Source organism: Miniopterus natalensis, chromosome 11 (genome assembly GCF_054644295.1).
Source record: "Miniopterus natalensis isolate mMinNat1 chromosome 11, mMinNat1.hap1, whole genome shotgun sequence".
Classification (NCBI taxonomy): domain Eukaryota; kingdom Metazoa; phylum Chordata; class Mammalia; order Chiroptera; family Miniopteridae; genus Miniopterus; species Miniopterus natalensis.
Window position 1 is genome coordinate 73,684,594 of NC_142091.1, and position 9,167 is coordinate 73,693,760.

At 47.6% G+C, this 9,167-nt stretch overlaps 2 protein-coding genes across 4 annotated transcripts; one reads left to right on the top strand and one right to left on the bottom strand.

Annotated features, from left to right (window-relative positions):
• Positions 1-3,666: 3,666 nt before the first annotated feature.
• EIF1AD (eukaryotic translation initiation factor 1A domain containing) lies at positions 3,667-6,843 on the bottom strand. Of its 2 annotated transcripts, none has more exons than XM_016208381.2 (6): positions 6,633-6,843; positions 5,226-5,400; positions 4,974-5,082; positions 4,778-4,886; positions 4,563-4,607; positions 3,667-3,999 (listed from the first exon to the last, which is right to left on the bottom strand). In XM_016208381.2, the coding sequence occupies exons 2-6, from the start codon at positions 5,310-5,312 to the stop codon at positions 3,855-3,857; spliced, it is 495 nt and encodes a 164-aa protein (XP_016063867.1). In that variant the 5' UTR covers positions 5,313-5,400; positions 6,633-6,843; the 3' UTR covers positions 3,667-3,854. The 2 variants fall into 2 exon arrangements, with proteins under 2 accessions (XP_016063867.1, XP_016063868.1); XM_016208382.2 differs by having other exon boundaries at positions 5,226-5,429.
• Positions 6,844-7,237: 394 nt separating this feature from the next.
• BANF1 (barrier to autointegration nuclear assembly factor 1) lies at positions 7,238-8,914 on the top strand. Of its 2 annotated transcripts, none has more exons than XM_016208385.2 (3): positions 7,238-7,310; positions 8,007-8,145; positions 8,391-8,914. In XM_016208385.2, the coding sequence occupies exons 2-3, from the start codon at positions 8,023-8,025 to the stop codon at positions 8,535-8,537; spliced, it is 270 nt and encodes an 89-aa protein (XP_016063871.1). In that variant the 5' UTR covers positions 7,238-7,310; positions 8,007-8,022; the 3' UTR covers positions 8,538-8,914. The 2 variants fall into 2 exon arrangements, with proteins under 2 accessions (XP_016063871.1, XP_087678552.1); XM_087822426.1 differs by lacking the exon at positions 7,238-7,310 and adding an exon at positions 7,374-7,451.
• Positions 8,915-9,167: the final 253 nt, after the last annotated feature.

Sequence of the window (9,167 nt, forward strand, 5' to 3'; positions counted from 1 at the left end):
CTCCCCTAAAAAACATGAATCCTGATGAACTCTGTCTGTAAGGACTGAGTGGAAGCGGAGCTTCCTGCAGAAAACACTTGTAGGGAGCAGAGACAACCTGAGAAACAAATGAGGAGCAAGCCCTGACGGAATCATGCCAGTCCTGGGTCAGCTCTGTCTAAAGCTCTGCTCACAGAGCTCAGGCCAATGAGTTTGCTTCTGGTAATTCAAATGAAATTTTTGTCATAAGAAAGTCCCAAATGCAAATTACCACACATGACTTTTAACCCCAAAACCTTAAATATACATGAAATAATATACATGAAATTATTCTTAAAAAAAAAGTTACCAAAATTCACTCAAGGACAAAAAACTTAAGTAGATAAAATGCCACAAAAAACACTAAAAGGCAAAGATCCACCCCTAAAAAAAGGCACCAAGCACAGATGTTTTTATAAGTAAATTTTACCAAATAAATTTCTACAAATTCAAACCTGAAAAAGACTAAATGTTTCCAAATCCATTCCACATGCTAGCATAATTCTGCTATCAAAATGGGATAGGAAGATCAGATCATTACAACAAAAAATGAGCCCTGGCTGGTGTGGCTCAGTTGGTTGGGGATCATACTGTGCACTGAAAGGTCACCGGTTAGATTCCTTGTCAGGGCACATACCCAGGTTGCAGGCTTGATCCCTGGTAGGGGGAGTACAGAAGGCAGACAATCAATTGATGTTTCCCTCAATCCCCCACCTTCCTTCCTCTCTCTAAAAATCAATTAAAGAAAAAAGTGAAATTTGCCCAGAGAAAGATATAAAAATCCCAACTAAACAAACAAATACTATAAAACTAAGCAGGGTTTACATCAGAATGAGAGAATGGTTCCACCTTAGGAAACCTATTAGTGAAAATCAGTACAATAAAACAAAATCTTTTATCTCAATAGATGTAGAAATTTTATCATGATGTTCTGAGTAAAGGAAAAACCCCTCAGTAAGCTAGAACAGGATTCCTTCAGCCTAATGAAGGTTACCTACCAGACACCTAAAGCAAGAATCGTATTTCTTGATAAAACATGAGAACCACTCCCGCACTGAGAGGAACAAATAAGGGTGTCATTCAGCAGGATAGTGGAGGTCCTGGCCTCTCTAATTCAAGAAAAGAACTGAGCATAAAGGACCAGATGAATCTGCCTCTAGCAGATTTGACTCTTTAGTGAAGAGAATCATCTGAAGAGCTAATTAGAATTAGAGAAGCCAATGAGATCAATTAGGTGAGCCTACAGAGATGGACAGTTTTCCTAGACACCAGTGACAGTTAGAAACGTAATTTCAGCCCTGGCTGGTCTGGCTCAGTGGTTAGAGTATCAACTCCACGGACTGAGAGTCCTGGGTTTGATTCGGGCCAAGAGACACAGCCAATCGATGTGTCTCTCACATGGTTGTTTCTCTCTCTTCCGCTCTCTCTGAAAAGCAATAGAAAAAATATCCTCAGGTAAGGATTAAAAAGAAATGTAATTTCAAAAGACCCACTCATAACAATTCTTAAGATTCCTGAGACTAAACTGAACTGGAAACATCAGAGACCCTACGGAAACAATACTTTACAAAAGGACAAACATAACCTCATTTTTGGATACGGAGACTCAAAAGCGTTGATAGCAATTTCTCTCCCAAACTCTGAGAATTAAATCCACACCAAAGAAAATCTCAGAACTTTTAAACAAAAATTGACAAGTCCATTCTAAAGTTCTTACGTAAGAAAAAGATCTGAAATTTCCAAGCAACAGTGGGACAGGGGTAAGGGAGCTGTAACAATCATGCTATAAAATGTGGTATGTGCACACAGATAAATAGGATTAGAAATTCCAAAGAGATCCATGTATATGCAGGAATGTAGTTTATTACTTAAAAAAATTTTTTTTAATTGGTTTTTAGAGAGAGAAAGGGAGAGGGGGAGAGAGAGAAACATTGATTGGGTTGCCTCCCAAACACACCCTAACCAGGAATCAAACTGCAGCCTGGACAGGTGCCCTGACTGGGAATCGAACCAGTGAGCTTTCAGTACACAGGGCGATGCCCAACTGAGCCACATTGGCCACGGTGAATATAGTTTATTTTAAAAGATATTTTAAATCAATAAAGAAAGAATGACCCATTTAAAACATGTGGCCACACCTTTAGGAATAAAGTTAGCTATCTCCCATAAAAAATAAACTTCAAACAGGTTAAAAATAGATACACACACATATATCTCTACCTCATCTGAAGTTTACTTTTTGTATGTATATATACATTTTTAAATGTGTATATACACATACATGCAAGTATACACATATATGTATACATTTAACACTCTACTAAGCAACATAATAGAAAGTGAGTGAGGGGAGCAGATAAATGAGGAAAGGTTGAATTTCCATTGGATTACAACGGGAAGTAAAAAGACAGGAAGATCTATGAGGACGTTTGTAGGGTTGGTAACGGGAGGTGCGAGTTCTCACCAATAGCCTACCACTTTTTGATGAAGTACAGCTGCAGTGACTAGCAGGGGAGAGGGGAATGGGTACACAAGAAATTTTGAAATACGCCCCAGAGTAGATCTGCTAGGCAGTGCTGAGGGTCGTTCTGAGGACTGTAGTTATAAATTCAAGATTAAAAAAGTGAGCCAGTTGGAGGTTCTAATAGTTACAGGCACAGAGGTGAATGGTTGGGCTGGCTGGGGTTAGGTTTTCATGGCTGAATGCAATGGAAGCAGACGAGAGTGGAGGGTGTGGGCCGTGGAATCCGCGTTGCAGGAGGAAAGTGAAGGCAGGAGAACCATGGTGAGAAGGCGCTGGGGCCGGAGGACAGAGGTAATGAGTTTCTGCAGAGGAGCTGGCTGAGCAGTAAGCGAGAAAACCAGAGGCAGGGGCTGCACAGGTATCTGAATTCAAAAGGTGCTGCAATTTCTATTGATATCAGGGGTCCAGGGAGTAGACATGTAGGCAGCAGGCCTGGAACAGAAGACAAGAGCATTAGTGATGGGGATACCAAGGAACTGAAGGGCCACAGTGCTGAACAGTCCCATCCATGGGATATAGAAAACAATGACGAAGCAGAGGTAAAAGACTCTAAGCCAGAAGATAAACTCTTCAATGTCTGAGCAGAGACCAGAAGGTCAATGCCAGCAATGAGGAGGGAGAGTATATAGCCAGAGGTAAAAAAAGATAAATGTGATGATGTGGTTTACAAGAGGGCTGAGGAGTGATAGTGTAAGTTGCCACAAGGGTCCAGCAACCAGGGGAGGTACACAGCAGCAGGGAGATGGGCACTCCTGCAGTCATGGGTGACCAGAAAGGCAGGGAAAACAGCTTATGAGGCACTATGAAATTCATCCTGAATGTTTCTTAGAGGCAACTGGGTACTAGGTCCTATGGCTGTGATCCTGAATGCCTGAATCAGTATGGATTGCAAGCAGGCAATAAAATGGGACTGTTTCCAGTTATAAAATACATGCAAGGAGGGACAGCACAGGGCCTGCCACTTACTAAGTGCCCAATGAGAGAGAGAGAACCTAGGAAAGACTCTAGTCATTCCATATTTTCTGCCCATTCAGCCTACCTGCCCATGAGGCCTCTACTAGGAAGCAATTTTTAATTTCACCACAGGTCCCTCCTCCCTCCAGAGAGCCACTCAGACACCAGCACAAGTCATCACCCACCAGGGGTTTAATTCTCCTAGGTCAGTTCAGAGAGGAGTCCTGCCTTGTCCCGATCCAGGGATGGGGTGGTGGGGTGGGGGGAATGGGAGATCTGCAGAGCACCCTTGGAATGTCCAAGGTCAGAGGAACGAAGGACTAGTCTCTGTGCAAGAGGAGAAGCGGGTCCTCGGGCCTCAGGCTGCCTCCTCCTCTTCGCTCTCCTCCTCGCTCTCGTGATACTGTCTACGGTTGGTGTTAACAAAGAGGTCAGAATCATCTTCAGAGCTGTACTCTTCTCCTGATGACTGTGGCTCAGCTGGGAGTTCTGGCTGAGTCTGTCTTCATGGGGGAAAAGGACAGTTAGCCCACTGCCTTCTGGGAAAGCCAGATCTGCAATCAAGGAGCCCCACAAAGAGGAGGACCCTATGACTAGGCAGTCAGGGCTCAGCAAGTCAGACAGGGGCAGAGTCAGAGCAAACAGCAGTAAAACTTGGCCAAGGAAAACAGGCTAAAGACAAACCCCCAATGCTACCCTCAAAAGTTCACCAGAGTGACTGGTTTTAATAATAATGATTCTACTACCAACAAGCAATGGATCCACATTGCATACCAGATACTAAACTAAGCAATTTTATAAGCAGTAGCTCCTTTAATCCTCACAGGCTCTCATTTTATAGGTGAGGAAATTTAGGCTTAAGAGATTAAGTAACCTGCTTAAAGCACCTCATTTATAAGGGGAAAAGCCAGGATTTTAACCCATACCATTTAGCTTCCAATCCATATGCACAACCACATACTTTGGAGCTCTCACCAGGGAGAAGGGAAGGCTCTATTTCCCCATCAAGGCACAAAAGCCTGAACCCCTTTTTTCTGTCTTCCCTACCCTAAGGCTTGAACCTTACCTGTTCCTGTTATGTTTCTCAGCCACTTCAGAGAAGGCCTCAGGCCTATATCAAGGGAAAAAACAGGGTCAGAAAAAACATAAAAATCTCTCAGCATAAAAGCTGTTTTCAGCTGTTCCAGCTTGGGATACCATGATCTTTCCTCCCCCAATTTCACAGCTAGGAAGTCAATCCCCCCAGAAATCAGGCAGCCAGTGGCCAAGGGGACCACCTACCACTGTCCATCCTTCTGCAGAGAGCGCACATGGTCTTTGCAGAGCACAAAGGAGATCTCAGCCTTCACCTTTTCTCCCTCTTCAATAGGGTCGACAATGAGAAAGTCCCCTGTACGTGGATAGGAGAAAAGACACAGTCAGTTCAGCTTTCCATCACAGGAAATGGTTCTATCTCCTAGACAGCTGCCTCTCTCACCTCTCTTGATCCAGATGTTCTTGCGGTATTTGGAGGGCATGCTCACCAGGAAGCGCTGCCCCTGGGCTGTCTCCACTTCATGCAGATTGTTCCCTGGGGTCCTGAGTACCTGGTCCAGGAGACCAAGAACCAGTTGGCCTCATCAGCCAGCTCAAAGATCCACTGAGCTGCGCTGTACTATCCTCCCACACCAGGAGCACAAAAGGAGTGCAGGGGTTGGGGGAAGAGCAGCTTGTGCCTAATGCTACTTACCCTCACGATCTGCTGCTGGTCAGAAGGTACCATATGTTCCCCCAGCACCTCCTTCACCACATGCTTCCTCTTGGTGGCCTGAGACATGCTGGGTCCTTTCCCAGGGTGGCGAGGGACGCAGAAGCTGCCAGCCTCTCCTCCTGAGTTTCTTGGATGGCAGGCTCAGAATCCAGGACTGTTTTGAAGATGGGGAGGGACCTTTTACTGAGGAGTGACACAGTATCCTGGTTAAGAACGTGGGCTCTCAAATCTAATTGCCTGGACTGAAATCCTAACTTGACTATTTCTTGTGAATGAAAAAAGAGGTTCTATGGAAAATGACCTCACAGGGTAATCTGATCATAAATTCCTAAATGGGTAGGTCATGCTGAGTGGTCATGCCCCAAGCCTATAACTTTTTTTTTTTTAAACAAACAAACTTTTATTTATGGATTGATTTTAGAGAGAAAGGAAGGGAGAAAGAGAAAAAAAAAAAGTATATTTGATGTTCCACTTAATTGTGCGTTCATTAGTTGCCTCTTGTATGTGCCTGACTGGAGATAAAACCGGCAACCTTGGTGTAGCAGGACGATGCTATAACCAACGGAGCTACCGGGCCAGAGCCCAGGTCTAGAACTTCTTTAGTGAAAGGTTTTTATGGCATGACCAACCTCAAGAGAGCATATCATCTCATAACTATCCTGTAACCCACTCCCTGCCTTGCTTTCTCCCACCCTCATGTAATCTTCCTTAGCTCCCTTCTCAATTTCAAATTCATAAAAGGAGCTGCAAAACTGTTAATCTCTGGAATGTTTAAGATCTTGCTCCTTGGTATATGTTGTAAGTTTGGATCAAATAAGCTCATAAAACTTTTCCACAGGTTTGGACATTCCTGCATTGACAACCCTTACTGTTCAATTCTCTAGGCCTCTGAGAAAATAATAGCTAACCAAGAACATCGTTATTAGGATGAGATGATGTAAGCAAAGCACTTAGCACAGTGTATGTCACATAAAAATAACTCACGTTACCATAAATACTGGCATAATCATAAAAACTAAATAAGTCATTCCAGCAATCATGCAGAAAGAAGAGATAAACTAAACTGTTCTCTTCCTCAATATGCTTGTACATCCCAGTGTAGCACAGCAGCACAACACAGATGCTCAATCTCTCAACACACTACAAGCAGAGACCAGTTAGGAGAGCACCGCAATAGTCCGAACCGGGAACAAGTTCATTATGAAGGGCGACGTAAGCCGGGTTGGTCTGGATTGTGACTTGGGTTCTGAGATGACAAGGACTGGCACCACCAAGACTGGTGGTTTCCAAAGGAAAACAATGAAGTGCTACCTCTAGTTGTCGTTCCCTGCCGTCCTCCCCTATTCCGGAGGACAGGCGCTCAGAGAGAGAGAGATCCACACCTACCTTCTGGCCCTGTTCTCCCACGGGTGCTGCCAGAGGGACCCTGTTCTCCAGGCTGGACGCTGGGAGCGGCTCGTACACGGCTCACTTCGCAGCTGAGCCAATGAAAACACAGAAAAATGAACCTGCCGGCGGTCACGACGGTGGTTTGCTTGGCCTCAGCACTTAAGCACCCCCGGCTCCTGCCCTGCTCCTGAAAGCCCGACTCAGGTCGGCCAGAGTCGGACCCTTCCGAAAGTCGTACTTCCGGCACTCTGCCGTAAGCCTCCTGCCACCCTCCTGCCACCCTCCTCCCTCCTTGTCCGTCCCTCTAACTCTTCCTACTGGCAAGTGGGCCAAGGCTAGGTTCTTGAGTTCCGGATGCCGTGCAGCGGGAAAATGAAGTTTCTCCACCGAGGCCCCTGCTCCCTGAGACCGGAAATGCTGACCGAGAAGCGAGACCGTACCAGGCAGGCCGGCTTCCCGCGAATCGACCGAAAAGTAGCGCCTACTAAGGTTGCTGTCGAGGTCCAGAGCGCCTCATCTCTATGGCTCTAAGCGGCTAGAAGTGCCAAAGTTAATTTTGTTAGGCGGCTCTCGAGGCGACCCGGAAGCGGAAGTGGAAGAAAGTTCTAGCGGGTTGAGGTATCGGCGGGAGCAGCCGGGCGGCGGGAGGAGCCGTTACGGGAGCTGGAGCTGCCGGTGAGCGCCAGCCGCGGAGCAGGGCCCGGTCTTGAAAACAGAGGAGGTGCACGGAGGAGGGGAGGAGAGGGGTCGCAAGCGCTGCGGCCTGCCAGAGGATGCGCTCTCGGAGAGGGCTTGGCGGCAGGACGCGGCGCGTGGGTGCGGCGGCGCGTGGATGGGGCGGGGCGCGGCGGCGCGCGTTGGGGGCGGGGCTGGCGGGCGCGGCCGGAGCCCAGGCGTGGATCCGGCAGGGCTGGGAGCAGGTGTGCGCGCTCCGGCCTGCGCCTGGGAGCAGCCTGTAGGCCGGGTGGGGCAGGGGGACCCTTTGTTTGCTTTTCATGCCAGGTAGCCTTTCCAGGCAGAGTCAGTGCCTTCATTTCCCAGCCAAGGTCACAGAGGGTGTGACACCTTCAGGGCGAGTCCTGGCTGCTGACTGGGAATTTTCCCACTGCCCCGCGTGAGCCACCTGATATGGCAGGATAGTCTTTCCTCTAGGGCAGAACCAAAAGCCATTTCTCGCAGGGAGTGGAAGCGATTTCTCTCTCCCTAATAGTGGGGAAGATTCGTTTTGAACCTCAGTTTTCTTATCCGTAAAATGAGGGGAATCAAGTATAATGGCTGGTTTCGCTTTCTCTCAATATGAGATTTGGGCCAGTGGGCCTTTGGGAGTTTCCGGGTTTTCAGTCCTAACCTACCTTTTCTTGGGATTCCCAGATTAATTCTGATCAAGATGACAACCTCTCAAAAACACCGAGACTTCGTGGCAGAGCCCATGGGGGAAAAGCCAGTGGGGAGCCTGGCCGGGATTGGTGAAGTCCTGGGCAAGAAGCTGGAAGAAAGGGGCTTTGACAAGGTGTGGGGAGGCTGCATGCAGCTGGGGAGAGCTGGGGGTGAAAGGCTACGGCATTGCCTGGCAGTTTGGGAGTGAGGAAAGTGAGTTTACCTCCTGGGGGTGGACAGTGGTGTATAACCTGAGGAGAGAACCAGAGCCTGCCCTTCCTCCTAGGCTCATGTGCTTTGAATGTCATGTAGGTGGCCTTACTGTTTTTAGCTTCATAGGTCACTGAGCAGCTTGCCCTTTATTTGCCTGTTTTCCAGGCCTACGTGGTCCTTGGTCAGTTTCTGGTGCTAAAGAAAGATGAAGACCTCTTCCGGGAATGGCTAAAGGACACATGTGGCGCCAATGCCAAGCAGTCCCGGGACTGCTTCGGATGCCTTCGAGAATGGTGCGATGCCTTCTTGTGATGCTCTCTGAGGGGCCCCCAATCCCTAACACCAGCCTTGAGTCCCCAGAGTTTGCAGCTGAATGGGGGCTACTCTCTTGTCCTCTACAAAGGAAACGATTGCTGTCTACTCACCTTGATGTCCTCCAGGGTCTTTGGGGGAGTCCTCTCCCCTCACCATTTCAACTTTTTTGAAATTTTCACTCTTGCATGCATCTCCCTTCTCCTTCCCTTGCCAGTTTTAGGTCAATAATTATTAGCTTTTCTGAATGGATTTCTGGCCCCTTCCCTCACCCCCACTCTCACCTCTGGTCTGTGTTATGCCATTTGGCTTCTCTTTTGGCAGAACAGTCACTGTCCATATAAAACTTTTTAAATCAATAAAGTCAGTGGCCTTCAGGACTGGGCTTTGTGTTTTGAAAAGCAGATGCCCTGGGAGTCACCTCTTTCCCAGGGGCTGATCAGGTCTGCCACATTCCTTATCAGTGCAGATCGAAACTGGCAGCTTCCTCCTCACTCTGGAGGACGGCCACCTTAGTCACCCAAGCCTCAGACAGGTGCCTTGGAGTGTCTCAGTCCCTTGTAATGTGGGGGAGAGTGTGGGTTGATCCCTTCCTGGGATCCAGATGGGCTGTGGTGTTCCAGATGTCTG

What these genes read in the sequence shown, in the direction of transcription:
- EIF1AD (XM_016208381.2), bottom strand. Translation starts at nt 5,312, where the DNA reads ATGTCTCAGGCCACCAAGAGGAAGCATGTGGTGAAGGAGGTGCTGGGG. An exon ending in ACCAGCAGCAGATCGTGAGG is followed by an intron (nt 5,083 to 5,225) that starts GTAAGTAGCATT and finishes CTCCTGGACCAG; the next exon opens with GTACTCAGGACCCCAGGGAA. An exon ending in GAACATCTGGATCAAGAGAG is followed by an intron (nt 4,887 to 4,973) that starts GTGAGAGAGGCA and finishes ATCCACGTACAG; the next exon opens with GGGACTTTCTCATTGTCGAC.
- BANF1 (XM_016208385.2), top strand. Translation starts at nt 8,023, where the DNA reads ATGACAACCTCTCAAAAACACCGAGACTTCGTGGCAGAGCCCATGGGG. An exon ending in AAGAAAGGGGCTTTGACAAG is followed by an intron (nt 8,146 to 8,390) that starts GTGTGGGGAGGC and finishes CCTGTTTTCCAG; the next exon opens with GCCTACGTGGTCCTTGGTCA.